This window comes from Chiloscyllium punctatum, chromosome 12 (genome assembly GCF_047496795.1).
Source record: "Chiloscyllium punctatum isolate Juve2018m chromosome 12, sChiPun1.3, whole genome shotgun sequence".
Classification (NCBI taxonomy): domain Eukaryota; kingdom Metazoa; phylum Chordata; class Chondrichthyes; order Orectolobiformes; family Hemiscylliidae; genus Chiloscyllium; species Chiloscyllium punctatum.
In genome coordinates, this window is record NC_092750.1 from 42269194 (window position 1) to 42287464 (window position 18271).

The window sequence follows — 18271 nt, forward strand, 5'->3', positions numbered from 1 at the left end:
TGTGTCAGGTCATGGTATCTCTGATATTCTATTGGATATTAGAAACATCACACCCAATTTGCTACTGTGTTTTTTGTATTGTATTTTAACCACTTGTGGTATAAATTTTCCATTGTAATATTGGGCAGCACAACCATTTAATTTAAAGCATTCTTCACTGACATTATTACTGCAATGAATTCCAAGCCATTGTAATGTATACCTTTTTCAACAGGCTGTCGTTGCTAGCTAAGACAGATTTACCATAGATACTTCGAAATAGATATATACCTTTTTCACCCAAAGGTCCCAGAAAGACAGGTGGTTCATTTACATCAAGAATATTTATTATGATGGTCTGAGAGGCAGAGCTATCCTTTTCATCTTTAACAAGCAATTGAAGGGTGTATCGTGGAGTGGTTTCAAAATCCAGCTTTGGACTGTTGGTTGTCACTAACTATTGAAAAGGAAAAGCATAGCAACAAAAAATAAATCAGTGCATAATGCAGAAGGATCGAGTAATTATCTATTTCACCACTAAAGGTTACAGACAGTCACTCCTTCTGATTAGTTAACACAATTTAGAAAATCTCTGATGTTGTCAGTTTGTCCTCTGTCTTCCTATTAAAGCCTCATGGCTTCATTCTCTAACTCTCAATTCTAATTCTTAAATTTTTGATCATTTAGTTAGAATATTTCCATTTTGATTCAGATAGGAATTGAGGTGCAATGGCCAAATAATGGCTACCAAGTGGAATGGCCAGAAATCCCAATGTTGGGAGAGTGAACATGCTTTAATTAGTCCCACTCCTATTAACAAAGTCACTATTTTCTGTGGGAATTTCATTAACAGGCCATCTCTTGAACATTTTCTGGTTTGTGCAATATATGTAGCTGTCAGGCTTTTTACCCGTTGCATGAAAGCACGAAAGAATTTTAGAAGAGATGGAACTTACAACGTACTTTTGTTTGCTTTAATGTTTTCAATTTAGACATCTGTGAAATTTGTAGTTTTGAGGTCAAATTGTTTATATGGAGGATTTATGGGCTCTCAAATACAATTAAGCCAATTTTTTATAGTAGGACTTGTGAGTTCATATTTTCACAAAGTCAATAATGGATGGAAGATAGAGAATGGAGAGTGGAGGATAAGGGAAAGGGTTGGGTGGGGAATTGTTTGGGTGGGTGAGAGGGATGGGGTGAAAACATTTTTTTAACACATTCATTCTTTCAAATTAATTTAAATGCATTTTGAGGCCTTCTCAATACAGCTTAATGTTTGAAGTTTATCCATGAGGAAATCAAGGATCATGTACTTGGGGATGGAGGAAGACCTTTCAACTGGCCCACTCTAGAATTATCCCATCTCCAATTCCACCTCAGGTTTACTCACTTGGGTCCAGGACTCACATTCTGGTGAATTATGACCATTGACATCACAAAATCACAGTGCCCCAGAAGTCTGAAGATGCAATCGGGAGCATGACTTGCATTCAGTCCTGAATCCCAACTCCCCACTTCCAGGGGAAAATTGGGCCATCAGTCTTAGTTTTCCTACTCTCTAACTTTCAGTGCTACTCTTTATACTCTCAAATGATTAATCCCAATATCTGTATTATCCAGCTATCATAGAGGTATTTTAACTTTTCAAACCCACTGAAAGTTGGGCAGGCCTATTAGAATATAAGAAGCTCCTGACAGATTTCCCAACTCTGAAATCAGCCTAATTGATAGGTTTGGCTTCCAGCCAGGCAGGGAATAGTGGAGAAGAGGTATCACTATCAGGCAGATTCAGACACTAATCTGGAGTAGGAATTCTGACCATGAATACCATTTCCTGATCTCAAGGAAGGATCCAATTCTTGATTCCACAGAGTCTGGTCAGAGGCTATGTGCTGTTGTGTTGCACCACGTGATTCAATCACCTTGATCCCTAAGGACTGAACATCACTCTGTGAAGTTTATTGGTAGATGGGGAAGTCAGTAAATAAAACTAACTTTGGTTTTGATTTTATTCAGAATTTTTCTATATTGATGTGCATTGTATAAAATCTCAAAATTGCATGAAAATCTTAGATTTAGTTTACTTTTATTTGTGATCCACCAGTCACCTTTTTTGAATAAGAGAGCAGCTCTGTGGTGGTAGGACTAATCTTTATCTTTACCTAATTGTTGGGTCAGTATAATTATTTAATGTTTCTTGTTGTGATCGATCTGCAGAAACACAATATACACATATTGTTTCAACCCTCCTTTCCTTTAAATCTTGCATTTCTCTTTAATATTTAAGTTATATCATTTTGAGCTATAGGGAGAGGCTGAATAAGCTGTGACTATTTTCCCTAGGGCATCAGAAGCTGAGGGGTGACCTTACAGAGGTTTATAAAATCATGAGGGGCATGGATAAGATAAATAGACAAAGTCTTTTCCCTGGGGTGGACGAGTCCAAAACTAGAGGGCATAGGTTTAAGATGAGAGGGGAAAGATTTAAAGGGACCTAAGGGGCAACTTTTTCAGGTAGAGGGTGTTGTGTGTATGGAATGAGCTGCCAAAGGAAGTGGTGGAGGTTGGTACAATTACAGCATTTAAAAAGCATCTGGATGGGTACATGAATAGGAAGGGTTAAGAGGGATATGGGCCAAATGCTGGCAAGTGGGGCTAGATTAATTTAGCAAATCTGGTTGGCATGGATGAGTTGCAATGAGGATCTGTTTCCATGCTGTACATCTCCATGACTCTACTTGTGTCACTGTGAAACAGACATATCTTACCTGGCTCTTGGTGATACTGATATGCAACTTAGATCAATGCAATAATATTTCCAAACTGTGAGGAAATGCCATGTGATCACACCTCCAAGAATACATCAGACAAGAGTTCACAACTCCAAATAACCAGGAGTCAGAATGACACTGAACAAACTGGGAACCAGACTGAGACTGAACAAACTGTGGAAATTCATAACTTCAACAAACCTGCAGCATTTCTCCAAAGTATTTCTATGAAAGTAGAAACCCGTGCTAAATATAATCTTATCTCTCAGATTATATTTTAAAGTTCAAATTTGTAAGCAATTATTGCTCAGACAAATAACTAAAAAGATACATAAATTTATATTCTTAAAATCCTTGCTTTTTAGGGGGCTACTCATTTTAATGCATTAGATTCTGCAATTTTATAAAGTAATCTACACACAGAAACTCTAGAAAGTAAGTGCTTTAAAACTTACATCCCACATATTTGTTGCATTTGGAATTATATCAAATGGATATTGACCAGGATCAGCATTAACAATTATTGGACCACCAATTAATTTATCTCCTACAGGCAAAGCAACTGTAATTGTAGTGAGTAGATGATGGATTTTTGCATCCTCTTGAAGGTTAAGACTCAATGGGTTCACACCAGAAATAGTTGGTGCACAATGAGTACCTGGATGAAGGAAAAATTTCAAAGTCAAATTTCACAGAGAATATGATATTTTTTAGGGTTAGCAACTTAATTCTAAAAATATTTCTTTTTCACTGATTTCATAAATTGGGTTAGGATTACAGGGAAATGTATTGGGTCATTGGGTTAGGATGACATGGGAGAAAGGACATTGAACAGCAGCTGTGTGGGTGAGGAAGTAGAGTGTCAGCTGGTCAAGGTGAAGGATGGCAGATGGTTGAAGCAGGGGAGTGGCAGAAGGATCAGGGTCGTGTGACAAGTGGTGATGGGTTAGGGTGACAGTTGGGTGCATAAGGAAATAGGATGGCAGATGAGTAGAAAGACAAGGTGGCAAGTGGATGGGTAGATTATAAGTTGGGTCAGGGAGTTAGTTGTATTGTGGTGGGATGTGATCAGGTCAGGACATATTAGGAACAGAGGAACAGGAATATTCCTTTCAGCCCCTCAAGCCTGTTCCAGTATTCAGTGAGGTAATGGCTGATCTGTGACCTAACTCCACAAACCTGTCTTAGGCCAATATCCCTTTTCTTAACAAAATCTGACCTATCTCAGATTTAAAATTAACAACCAAACTAGTCTCCATTGCCATTTGTGGAATAGACAAGAAGCGCTGGAATCCAAGGTAGACAAGCAGGAGACTAGAAGAACACAGCAAGCCAGGCAGCATCAGGAGGTGCATTTGTGGAAGAGAGTTCCAAATATCTACCACCTCTTGTTATAGGAGTGCTTCCTACCAGCTCTCTTGAACAGTCTGGCCCTAATTCTCAGACTATGTCCCTGAGTTCAAGAATCCCCAACCAGTGGAAATAGTTTATCTTTATCTACCCTGTCTTTTCTTGTTAATATCTTGATGACATTGATCAGATCATCCCTTAACCTTTTAAGTTTTAGAGAGAACAGGCCTAATTTGTGTAATCTCTCCACATAGCTTAACACTGAATTCCAAGTGTCATTGGGTACTTGAGGGGATATTTGAGAGTGTAGTTGGATGAAGCTGGTGGTTGTCCAGTCATGTCAGTGTAGTAAAGTGTAGGGAGCCAAGTTGGGCTCTGAGACTTAGTCATGTGGGAAATGTCAGTTTGAGCCATCAGTTAGGTAGGGTCAGTGGGTAGTTGTGGAGTTGGGAGATAGTTTGGTCAGGGGTTAGTTAGGGGAGGGAGCAACAGAGTTTGTCAGTTCAAAGCAGTCAGTCTGGAGTCAGGGAAGTCAGAATTATAGTTAAACGTGGTTTTCATCTATCCAAATTTCCTGAGTAGCCACGTATATACATGAGTAAGAAACCTCAAAAGCCTTCAATTCTAACTCAAAGTTGAAGGATATTTGCACATGGGATTTGTTTTTAAACTCCCAGGCAATTTCCACTGTTCATGCATTAAGACTACTATATGGTCTCAGTGCACATCTTTGGGGGCATGCCCAGTCTCCAACCATCAGGAGACCAGAAGATCTGGTCCCTTATTACCGATTTCCTAACAATATCTTTGAATTATTTCATAAGCATATTATTACAATAAATAATTAGTATGCAGCTTTCACCAGGAGATCAACTGAAATGTATTGTTAAACGTATTGCATACAGCAGCTAGAGTAAAACAAGGGAATCAAGTTATTAAAACCTTTCATAAATTGTAAAAAATCATTGTCCTTTTCTGTTGCTTGAAACATAATCCTATTACCTAAGGCACTTTAAAAACTTTATCCTATTTTACCATTTTAAATAATTATTACTATACACAATTATTATGTATCGTACTCCATATATGTTCCATATATGTTCCATTTGTTAATTTTTTTTAAATGGGTAAAATATTACATCTTAATTTGTTAGACACGCTAACCTGTCAATGATTCAAATAAAAAGAAGACAGACAAAGTTTTCCACATTTTCTTCAAAGTGTGCAGGATAGAGCAGCAAATGACTTTTGCTTATGAAGTTTGCAGTTTCTCTCCTATGAGGACGTAGGTTTGGAGCTTTGTTTGGAATTCAAAGCTTACCTTGTCTCCAGGTGTCTAACACAAACATTGACTGGTTACACCTCCAAAACCATAGAGTGACATCTGTGGAAAGCAGAAATTCAATCACGGACTTATAAAAGCTACCTTATTTGCGTTCAGCCTAAACGTAATTCAATCCATGTGTTAAGAAATATGATATTCCAAACCACAGCATTTTCCATGCTTCCAACCGTACTCTAATGTCTGATTTATACACCTCAAATCTGTTACAGCTTTTTCCCAAACTGCTTGAAGAGGAAACATGACAAGCTCAGAAAAGAGGGGATTTTCTTAAAGCTATGGACACCAGTGTAATGAGATGCAAACAGATTTTCTGTTTGACAATTGACATGGTAGTGCAGGAGGTGGTGGTGAGAGGTGGTTGGCTTCTATAGCCCTACAAGAATAGGAAACATGATGAGTAGGGCCAATGAATGAGGGGGGAGCTGAAATGTGATCCTTCTGATGACAGGTTGAGAAGCAAAGATTCAGGCAACATTGTGTTGTGGCATAAATCAGGCTTTATATTGTACTGTAGTGGATTCCCTCTTGTGATTTTTTTTATTATTGTTAAAACCATTTTTAAAATTCTGCCCACCTTTAAAATCAGGTTAGTGGCGCACAAGGTTCTTGTGCACCTGATTGACCAATGTTCAAAAGTAGCTCAATTTGAGCATACCTTGTCAAAAACATGAGGCTGTATCATTCTTTAGAGGGTCACAGCTTTGACGTTTAGCAAAATTAACACCTCTTCTGAAGAAGTATTTTCCTGCTTTGCCCTTCCAATGCTTCATTATGATGCTGTAGGGTCTAATGAAATACAGGTAAGGATAAAGAGTTGAAAAGTTTGAGTTGTTTTTCATCAGACAGGAACGTAAAGTTACAGGAGTAAGTCAGAAATGTGAAAATGTGAAAAAATTGAGGCCGATGGAAACAAATTGGTCCCTGTGGCAGAGTCCGCGACAAGAGGCCATAGATTAAACAGACTTGTCTTTCAGCTGAAGTAAGATTTGTCCAGCCATCCACAGGCCCACTGTGGTGAAAATGTATTCTTTATTTGCTTCGAATAGGAGAGATGTTGATTTAACTGAATTGACAACTTGAAAATTCTGAAGGGTTGATGAAGTACACGCAGTTAAAATATTCACCATTGTCACAGAGAAATAAAGACTGGCCAAGGGATTGCCCAAGACAGAAATGATCACCATGGTTAGAAATTTTCAAGAAGTGCAATATGTCAGGAATTGGTTGGGTAAATCTAATTTATTTTTAAGAGAGGAATAAGAAAGACATTGGAACTTAAGTATAAAATGGCTGTATAGCTTTGAGACATTGTAAAGGAAATTGCATACTTTTCAGAAAGAAAACAGTGTATTTAGGATGATGTATATTGATCTTCAAAGGAACAAAAAGGAAAAGTTAAGAGAAGTATTGACAAGTACTCTTGTCAGTGTACTGCAATGCAAACTAGTCTTGATTTTAAAGTGAAAAGAACTCACATCAACTCAGAACTATATATTGTAAATGTACAGTATTTTGATAAACACATTTGAATTCCACTTCATATGTCTGTCATGGTTTAAATAAAGTCAGCAAATCTGCTGTGAAAATGACTTCCTCAGAAGTTGATCACATGGTATCAGTCTCCAATTGACTTGGCAAATTTTAAATGCATTCACTATCCCAGAAGAGCTAATCTTCTGCTACAAGAACACCTCTGGCAAAAGGAAATTGCTTGACATCAATCATTCTTATCCCTGAGCAATTGCCCAGAAAAGCTCTCAACATTAGAGCAAAATCATATCCTTCAATTCCTCCACAATGATAACACATCAAAGTAACATGTACATTATCATAGTCTATTGCATAATAATAATTATCATTATACCAAGAACACATATAATTTCAGTTGTCTTCACAGTTTAACAGGGTTACATATTGATTCACATGTCATGCTAATGGCCTCCAACAGGTCTCACAACACTGGTTGACATTGTAAAGATATACATAAATATTTATGTGGTTATCATGAAGTTTTCTTAAATCAGCTGACCCAAGGAAGGAGCTCTGAATTGAGCACATACTACACCGTGGCAAAAGGATCCTTGGGCTGTGGAAAAATTTAATCAGTCACTGACATCTGAATAAAGGTAGAAGGGGAATATTTTAATGCAGGTAAACATTTAACCATTTATGTTGTATACTTATAATTCAAGTTAAATCATTAAAGAGGACTTTGTTTTAATTAAATCTTCTTTTCTACAAATTGAATATTAAAAGTTTACATTTATTTAGCTCCTAACTACCTCTCTCACAAGCACATTCAATGCATTTTACAAGCAAGAAGTGAACTGCTGTGACTACAGTAAACCAGTAATCACTTTGTAGATAGCAAGAGCCCATAAAGAATAGGTAGATAAACAACTAGTTAGTCTGCTTTGGAGTTACTGGCTGATGAATAAATATTGCCCAGGTCATCAAAAAGACTGTCAACTCTCCTTTAAATTGGAGACTATGATCCTTACTGTCCAGCTGGATGGGTGGAACAGCTTCATTCTTACCATGTGACAATAAGGGGAGTTGTACTACCCGACTGTCTGCCTCTCTTCTGTGGTTATGACCGTACTGAGGGGTACCTAACTGACAAACTGCACAGAAGAGCAGAACTTTCCTGGGGCTTGGGATCCTGATTTTGGGACCAAATAGAGGACCTGCACTCACCAAATTTGAGAGCCAACAGCCACAAAACCTAAACAGCACCCCTGAAAGAGAGTTGGGTGCTGCAGAGGTACGTTGGGGAACCGCAAAATCAAAGTATCTTCGGTTGGGTAATTAGAAATAATAAGTTCAAGATGGCCATAGAGGAAAATTCCTACTCAATGAAGGGGAAAAATACACTGGGGCTGTGAAACATGCCTTTCCCACTGAAGGCTGCTTCATGCGATCATGGAGCCTATTGCAGTGATGGCACCCTTGGTTGTCACAGAGAGGCTACTTTTTTGAAGGCCCCTGTGGAGTAGGTAGGCAGATTCAGGCACCACTCTACCTCCTGCTCACCACTTCCCCAGCTGTGTCAAGGAAACATCCCCATGTGGTCCTCGCTTTTTCACTCGACCCTCTGCCCCTATTTCTATGACTCTCAGTTCAGTAAAATTCAGGCTGAAGTGACAGGTGAGATTGTGGCTCTGATATTAATCTGAAGAAGGCTCTGTGCTAAGGATAAGGAGAGCAGTGGAATTGCATAAGGAAATCTGGGAGGTCAACTAAATGGGTTAAAGTTTGTAATCACAGCTGAATTGTTCCAATTTGTTTTGATTTCTTGTTATGCATCTTCAAACTATAGAGTGAGAATAATACAAACCCATGTGGTTTGAACTCAGTGACAAATAAAGAGTGAAGGCATAAATGTAAATTGGAGGTATTCAGGACGAATGGTAGTCATAGAGTATGAGAAGGACTAAAGGTAATGATGCCCAAGCGGAATTTCTACCAGGAATAGTTAGGAGGAGTATGGGGATTGTCACTTCAGCCAAGGACATTAAAACCCTGAGACTCTCACTAAGTAACTATTGTTGGAGGTCATGATGTGGTGGTCCTATTAGATGTAGCCTGGTGTTGTATGATTTTTAGCACGGTTGGAGGTGGCTGAGAAGTTGGGCTCAGCAAGAACACTGTTTTCAGGTCATGCATGTAATGTAGGAAGTGGTTTAATGCCCAAACCAGAGAAGGAAAAGTTCAGCTATATGCTGTATTTTTAGCTACCACCACCTTCCCCACCTTCAATGCTTTTGTCCTTGTTCAGTCACTGTCCGCAGGCTCTCAACTTGCAGAAGCTCTCAGTTTCCTTCCATTTTTACTCTTTTTTTAAATGAGCAATGGTGGTTTAGAATGCCTGTGGTGGAACATGATAATAAAAGTAAAGGTCAATGGAAATTTATCCAAATATCATTACCAAGGGCAAAGATGCACCCTATTCCCTGCTAAAGGTCACTAAAAGCATAGATTGTGCTGGTGGACTCTGCATGCTCCCACTCCATAGGCAACTGAGTGTGGACATAACCATAAAAGAGAGTCAAACAGTCAGGTACTATGACTCCCTTTATCTACTATGACTCCCTTTATCAACTGTGCCTGGACCTGTTGATGTTCAGCTTAGCCAGACCCCTTCCTCCAGTTTCCACACACTTGATCACCTTCCCATTTAATCAATCTATGTTGATACTCTAATCCTTATTCAATATGATGCATTAGCATCATGGCCAAGTACACTGTTTCGACTGGCTGAGTGCCTCACTTTTGCTCTCTCATTGATCTGTTTTATCCCCATTGTGAAAGAAGAGATTGCAAAATTGCAAGATTTTGAACTGGTCACTGCAAGTGATTGAGTTCACAGATGTACACAGGTAAGTGCCAAATCTGCATCCGTCTTGGTCAGGGATGGAGAGGTAGGAAGCTCACAGATAGTTGGTGATAGATAGGATGATCGGATGGCTGTCTGGCTGCGAGTTCTAAAAGTACATCAGGTGGAGCATTGACAGGTGGAGTACACTCACAATAGGCTTCAGATATCTCTGACAATTTGGTACAACAACCTTTGCCAACCAAAGCATTGTTCTTTTGTGAGGCCAAGCATAACAAACCTCTGTTCATAAATGCTGAGGTACAGGTATTTTTCTTGAATATGTGACATTTTGAGCTAATTTATCGAAATTAAACACATTGATATACACAGTTTCTACGCAGTTTATTCAAGATGGCACCAGAGCATGGCAACATTTTGTGAGCTAAGCTGATTGTATTCTTAAAAAATCTTATAATCATTCTGCTCTGCTAAACCTCAATTCGAAATGTATTCTTTACTCTGTTCTAACTCCCTAATGCACTTTGTATGGTATGACCTGCCTGTACTGCATGCAAAACAAAACATTCACTGTACCTTGATCCATGTGACAATAATAAAGCAAATCAAATCAAATGTCTGCAGTATAAAAAAGAGGCCATTCAACACAAATACCCTAAATACCATTGTTTATGCTTCACAGGAACCTTCTCCCATCTCAATTCATCAACTAGGCAAAATAACTTTATTCCCTTGTGTGCTTAATTAGCTTCCCAAAATATTTGCAAAATGTCTTGTCTTTAGCATGTATAACTCAGTAAAATGCAGGAGACAGCAACAGTAGAAATATGCTTCTACACAATATTTTGCCCAAGAAGGGTTAAATTCAATATGATTTGTAACAAAGTGGGACACAAGTATCGGGTGACAAGCACTTGGCAAAACTTATTGGAGCAATTTATTTGTCATTTCAATACATCAACAACAATGGATACTATATAATATATCAATAACTATCATCTTGATGGGTTATAGTTATGTAGAGAGATAGATAATAGAGAATACTGTGGCTGCAATCATATTTAAACTAACATCCTCTACTGCCAGTCTTTACTGCCATCTCCTGTTCAGGGGAGTAAATCTCAGACAATGGTAAATTTTCACTCACTTGGTGGAATTTAATGACAGAAATAACAAGTGGGCAATATTGCCATTTGGATGAAAATGGCTGGCTAAATGGAATACACAGTGAAGGGAGGTGCAGCACTTGACAAATCAAGTGTTGGTGTAGAATGGATGAAGGTGCTGATTTCAGCATCAGCCGATGGGAGTATACACATGGCATCACTTTCAACTGCTGCCAGACCTTGCTTCTGAACTTGCAGTGTTGCCATACCAACCTATGCCAGGCCCCACCTATGTAAAGAGAGTAACAGGACACCTGAAAGACAGCTAACAACCCCCAACAGAGAAATATCAATCCCCTGACAAAGATCCATCAACCCCCTGACAGTGTTCCATCAACCCCCTAAGAGATCCACCAGTCCCCTGACAGAGATCCATCAACCCCTTGACAGAGATCCATCAATCCCCTGACAGAGTTCCATTAACCACCTGTCAGAAATCCATCAACCCCTTGACAGAGAGATATCAACCCCCTGACAGAGATCCATCAACCCCCTGACAGAGAGATATCAACCCCCTGACAGAGATCCATCAACCCCCTGACAGAGATCCATCAACCCTCTGACAGAGAGATATCAATCCCCTGACAGTGAGCTATCAACCCCTGAGATCCATCAACCACCTGACAGAGATCCACCATTCCCCTGACAGAGATCCATCAACCCCCTGACAGAGAGATATCAATCGTCTGATAGAAAGCAATCAACCCCTGAGATCCCCTTGGGGCAGCATGGTGGCTCAGTGGTTAGCACTTCTGCCTCGCAGCACCAGGGATCCGGGTTCAATTCCAGCCTTGGATGACTGTCGGTGTGGAGTTTACACATTCTCCCCATGCCAGCGTGGGATTGCTCCTGGTGCTCCAGTTTCCTCCCACAATCCAAAGATGTGCAGGTTAGGTGAATTGGCCATACTAAATTGCCCATAGTGTCAGGTGCATTAATCAGCGTAAATATAGGGTAGGGTTGGAGAATGGGTCTGGGTGGGTTACTCTTTGGAGGGTCGGTGTGGACTTACTGGGCCAAAAGGCCTATTTCTACACTGTAGGGAATCTAATCTAATCAATCTATCAATCCCCTGACAGAGAACTATTAACCTCCGACAGAAATTCATTAGAGAGATATCAATCCCCTGACAGAGATCCATCAACCCTATGACAGAGTTCCATTAATCTCCAATAGAGATCCATCAACCCCCTGACAGAGTTTCATCAATCCCTTGAGAGTTCCATCAACCCCCTGACAGAGATCCATCAATCCCCTGACAGAGTTCCATTAACCACCTGTCAGAAATCTATCAACCCCGTGACAGAGATCCATTAACCCTCTGACAGGGCGATATCAATTCCCTGACTAAGAGATATCAAATCCCCGACAGAGAGCTACCAACCCCCTAGACAGAATTAACAACCCCCTGACAGAGAGATATTAACCCTCTGACAGACAGCTAACAACCCCCTGAAGAGATGCATCAATGCCTCTCACAGAGAGCTATCACCCCCACCAACAGAGAGCTATCAACCCCCTGAACAGAGTGCCCAGAATAAGAGCCAAATAGGAGCCAACCACTACCGGACTGAGAATCTTCAAACCCAGAGTAATAGACCTCAACCAGGAAATAAAAGCCTCAATCCCAGAATAAGAGACTTCAGCTCCCAGACTAATGTATCTTTCCATCCCCCGGTCCCCCCCACACCAACACAAATATGTTGACCTTGATGGGTACATATTTGCAATTTAAAAAGAGTTCACAAAGTGATGAACAGTTTTCACACACAAAAGGGCCTAATAGTCAGAGTACGACTGGAGGCCTGGCCCATGCTGAGTCCCAGGCTGAGGAGAATATTCCTCCCTGTTGTTGTTGCCATAGCAGACAGAAGAATATCTGACAGAGTAGCCGGAAGCCACAGCCATGCTCAGATAATGGGGGTGATAATCCAGACCTGGCATGCTGTGGTTGTCAGCTTGTAAGCATGTAGATTCCTGCATCGAGAGGGTGGCAACACTAGAGAAAGTAAAATCTACCAGACTAGCTAGTGGCTGCTCGATCTGCCATAAGTCTGTGCAGCAACACTTTGATCATTAGCATTATGTTCTCAGAGGCCAAGTGAGAATGAAATGAAGCCCCTGCACTCCTCACCAGGTGACTCTAGTAGACAGGGAGATGTTATGGTCCACTGAGATGGTGGCTGAGTAGCAGCCTCTTACCAAGGCTACCACCCAAGGTGCTCTGATGAGGTACAGGTACTTCTCAGCTCCTCTGTCTCAACCTCAGAGGAGGAGCAGCATATCAGGGCTGTTCTGATCTTGGACACCAAGGGGATCTCCCCAGGGTCATCACAGGACACAATCTATCATATTCAGCAGCCTACCTCTCCTCAATTATACACATTGGGCCCACATCTCTTTGTAGCTCTGAAACGTGCATCAGAAAGCGCATTTTAGACACCCCCGGGTGATAGATGGTTACAGTTTCCATATTCCTGATCAATACTTCTGTTTGACTATTGCTGAATCCTTTTTTTTAGTAATTGTTGTCTTCTCACTTGCAGTATAAAACCTTGCATCATCACCATCTTACTGTTTGTAAGGAGGTAGGTAGAAAATGGGCCTTTCCATGGAAGGGATAATGTGCATGGAGAGGCTGGGTGATGGATCCCAGTAACTAATAAGAGCATTGAGATAAATTGGCAATCCACGTTGGAGGTCTTATGCAAGAGTCACTCAAGGATATTACAACTGCTGGAAGTGAGTGTAACTGAGATTATCACAGGGCTGCCTGTGCGTCACTCCATAACTGATGCCTTTGGTGCAAGCTTTCTATCATATGCAGAACCAACACAGTCTATTCTGAACATCTAATTTGATTTTTTAAAACTGAATCCATTAGGCTGAAATAAATGACTTCTCTTGTGGATTTAAATCATTCCGTTATCTAAGAGGAACGAAAGGAAGTTTGTGGAGGTCCGTCGTGACAAGGGTAAAGGTGGAGGCGAGCTGGTGCCAAAGAATGGTGACTTCCATTCCAGTGGCAGTGGTGAAAGGGACTCATACTTGACCACCAAGCCCATGGCCTATGGTGGAGCACTTAACAAGTAGGATTGTAAAACTGAACACATTTTTATTTCTTTATTTTTCTGCCTTTATATTCTATGTGTTGGTTTATTTTTCTGTGTTTTAAGATGGTGTCAGATATCAGTAACATTATACAACACTTTTCATCCTATTTTGTAACAAAATACAGGTAACAATAAATAAATCAAATCAAATCAAATCAGTTGCGAATCCATGTCCTTTCCTGAAATCGATGTAAATGCGTACTATCAACTAAATAGGTTATTCAAAAAAAGATACTGATTATCTCAAACTCTCAAAGTGTTAAACATACCACCCTTTATTTAGTTAACTGCTTCCTTCTCCCAATCATCTTCATCAGATAAATGTGGCTCATCCAAGTCTTCTGGCTACAACACTTGCCCTCTCTCGAATGATAAGCTGTGTAGAGTGTAGCAGACAATTATGAGCATGGAATCTTCAATGAAGCGTTCTGCGGTGTTCCATTGGCAACAGTTGAGGCAACAAATCAATCCTCAATAAACCAATTGTCTGCTTGACTGTGGTTTGGGTCAACCTGTGTACTGTTCTTTGGCTGCAATGCAAGGCTTCCTCATCAGCATCAGTACACATATCAAGTTGGCACACTTTGTTCCAAGGAGCCATCTGTGAAATCATGCATGGAGCTGGGACAGCTTTGCCATCTGAGGGTGTTGAAGTACCGAGACTCCCATGACAGTTCCTTGAGAAGTAGGCACATATCTACAGGATGTGCTTCGGGTAATTGCACATCACATGGATGTTAATTTCATAGAACCTCTTCATGTTCATAAAAACTACTTGCTGCTATGAAGGAGCTGATGGCTTTACAGATACAACTGATTACACCCTGTACATGTGAATAGACTATGGTGGCTCAGTGGTTAGCACTGTTGCCTCATAGCACCAGGGACCCGGTTTGATTCCAGTCTCGAGTAACCTGTGTGGAGTTTGCACATTCTCCCCGTGTCTGCATGGGTTTCCTTCAGGTGCTCCAGTTTTCTCCCACAATCAAAAATGTGCAGGTCATGTGATTGGCCATGCTAAATTGCTGAAGAAGGGCTCACGCCCAAAAAGTCGATTCTCCTGCTCCTTGGATGCTACCTGACCTGCTGCGCTTTTCCAGCAACACATTTTCAGCATGCTAAATTGCCCATAGTGTTCAGGGATGTGTCAGTTAAGTGCATTAGTCAGGGATAAAGGTAGAGTAATGGGGAACGGGTTTAGGTGGGACACTCTTCGGAGGGCCGGTGTGGACTTGTTGGGCTAAAGGGCCTGTTTCCACACTGTAGGGACTCTATACATTACAAAGGTCCCAAACCAATACTCTGCTTTGCCTGGGAACTATCGGGATCATTGCAGTATTATAAGAATTGTCCATACATTTGAACAAGGTCTGGGCCACCTACTTAATGTAGCAGTGATTTACTCAATGGGAACATTGCATAGCTCCCTGGTGGACCTCTGAAAGGAACCAAATATGTAGAAGTTCAATTTAGTTGTGTCTTTTGGTACACTTCATACTGGGTGCTTACCATATCCCACGAGTCATAACTTATCCTGCAGCATTATACAAAAGTCACACTCTGACATCAGGTGGTTGTTTGTGGTTTCTGGAAAATGATGGGACTTGACACAACCAGATTTCAGTCTGACTTCTTCATTTTCCTTGAAGTGCTTCTATAGCATACCTGGCTGCAAGTTGCACCTACAGGATTTGTTCTTCTGGTGCTTGGTCCACTATTCCTCTTCACCTCTCCTCCTTCATTCAGGGATCCAGGAGTTTCATGGTTTGATAAGTCCCCTTTACTGGTTGATGACTTTGTTAGCAACCTAACCACCTTCAACTGCTTCATTAATGACATTTCCACCACCATTTAAAGTAGGGATGTTTGATAATGAATACACAATGTTCAGCACCATTTTTGACTCCTCAGATACTGAAGCACAAAATCTTCACAATATCCAGGCTTAGGCTGAAAAATGGCAAGTAACATTCGTACCACAAAAATGTCAGGAATCCACCATCTCCAATAAGAGACAATCCAGCCACCACCCCTTGACATTTCAGTGGAATTACCATCATGAAAATCCTATTATTGAAATCTTAAGGATTATCATTGACCAGAAACTGAACTGGAACAGCCATTTACATATATGGTGACAAGAGCAGTCCGTAGGCTGGGAATACTGCAGAAGGTAACTTATCTCATGACTCCCCAAAGTTTGTCCACTATCTACAAGGCACAAGTTTGGATTGTGATAGAATATTCCCCACTTCCCTGGATGAGTGGAACTCTACAACACTCAAGAAGCTCAAGAAACACAGAGAGACCTTAGAGCGCAGGTTCATACTTCCTTGAAAGTGGAGTCAGCAGGTAGACAGGGTAATGAAGAAAGTATTTGGTACCCTTGTGTTTATTGGTCAGTGCATTGAGTATAGGAGTTGGGAGGTCATGTTGCAGCTGTACAGGACATTGGTTATTACACTTTTAGAATACTGCATTCAGTTCCCTGCTATAGGAAAGATGTTGTTAAATTTGAAAGAGTTCAGAAAAGATTTACAAGGATGTTGCCAAGGTTGAAGGGTTTGTGCTATGGAGAGAGGCTGAATAGGCTGATTTATAAAATCATGAGAGGTATGGATGGGGTGAATAGTTTTCCCCAGGATAGGGGACTCCAAAACTAGAGGGCATAGGTTTAAGGTGAGATGGGAAAGATTTAAAAGGGAGCTAAGTGGTAACTTTTTCACACAGAGTGTAGTGCATGTATGGAATGAATTGCAAGAGGAAGTGCTGGGAGCTGGTACAATTACAACATTGAAAAGGTAACGGATTTAGAGAGTATTACAACACGGGGTAAACCCTTCTGTTTAATTTAAACCAGCAACACAGAAAAGATTTATCCCCTGCAGTAATCTGTGAAACTTCAAGAGGCCAAGAACTATTTAAAGTAAAAATTAATAACTTTATTTCTTAAAGTATAACTGAGAATAATTAACTAACAAATATTTACAACTCCTTCCACTAACTTTCCCCTCTACAACAAAAATCCAGATTAAGATTTACAAAACAAAACTTCTTATCTCAAAACCAAGCAGCTTTCTGTTCTTCTCTGTATTCCTGTCTTCTTTTCTTCTTGGGGATTCTCTTCACAGGTTACGGACCAATAAAGGTACCTTTAAGAGAGCTATTTTTTGGGCAGTCTCTACATGCGGGTGGTGTAGCAATTCTCCTCCCAACTGTTCAATTTTCCCTAGTCTTATACCCCCCCAAAGCATCGGATTGTGTCATTGGCTTTTAAGATTGTCAATATGCTAAATTCAAACTTGATTGAAATTTGGTATTTTTTCAGAGTATACTTTAAACTGATTTGCCTAATTCAAATCTGTTTTCGTCTCCAGGCAACCCAGCTAATCTAGCTTTCAACTAAGTGTTACATTGTTACCTTATAAAGAACACTTGGTGTTGTCAGGTAGTTTTTCTAGCCTTTAACTCTTTTAATGGTACAGTACACCCACATCTTCATAACAAGGATATAGGTCAAATGCTGGCAAATGGAACTAAATTAATTTAAGATACCTGGTCAGCATGGACCAGTTGGCCCAAAGGGTGTGTTTCAATGCTGTACATCTCTATGATTCTATGACTAAGTTTGACACCGTCCAAAACAAAGCAGTTCACTTGATTGGCATCACATCCCCAAATATCCCCAAAAACTCCACCATCTACATTGGCCAGGACAGTCTTCGTGTCAGGCATTTGAATGAGGAGAATTTGTTCGATGTGTCCAGATGTTTTTTTTGAAACAATATGTATCTGGTCCAACTAGAAAAGGGGCCATACTAGACCCAGCATTAGGAAACAAGACCAGCCTGGGGATTAAAGTTTCACTGGGGGAGCATTTCAGGAATAATGGCCATCATAAGTTATTTATGGATAAGACTGGTCTTCAGTTGAAGGTACTAAATTAGGGCTAATTAACAAAATATTAGGCAGGAACTGCAGAATGTAGATTGGAGACATCTGTTTCAGGGTAAGTCCATATCTGGTATGTGGGAATTTTTTTAAAGGCCAGCTGATTAGAGTGCAGGACCAGCATATTCCGATGAAAATAAAGGAAAAGAATGGAAAGATTCAGGAACCTTTGATGACAAGAGAAATTGAGAGTGTTGTCAAAAAGAAAAAAGAAACATCCGTAAGGTTTGGAAACTGAAGATAGACAGAGCCCTCAA

General features: G+C 40.3%; 1 protein-coding gene across 1 annotated transcript in view; it reads right to left on the reverse strand.

Annotated features, from left to right (window-relative positions):
* Positions 1-5326, reverse strand: part of LOC140483476 (cadherin-related family member 3-like) — an 83525-nt gene extending 78199 nt beyond the window's left edge. Inside the window, exons 1-3 of the mRNA XM_072581673.1 lie at positions 5268-5326; positions 3209-3411; positions 271-436 (exon numbers count right to left, since the gene is read on the reverse strand). Coding sequence (XP_072437774.1) covers positions 271-436; positions 3209-3411; positions 5268-5313 — 415 coding nt within the window. The 5' untranslated portion in view covers positions 5314-5326. The remainder of the gene's footprint in view (positions 1-270; positions 437-3208; positions 3412-5267) is intronic.
* Positions 5327-18271: the final 12945 nt, after the last annotated feature.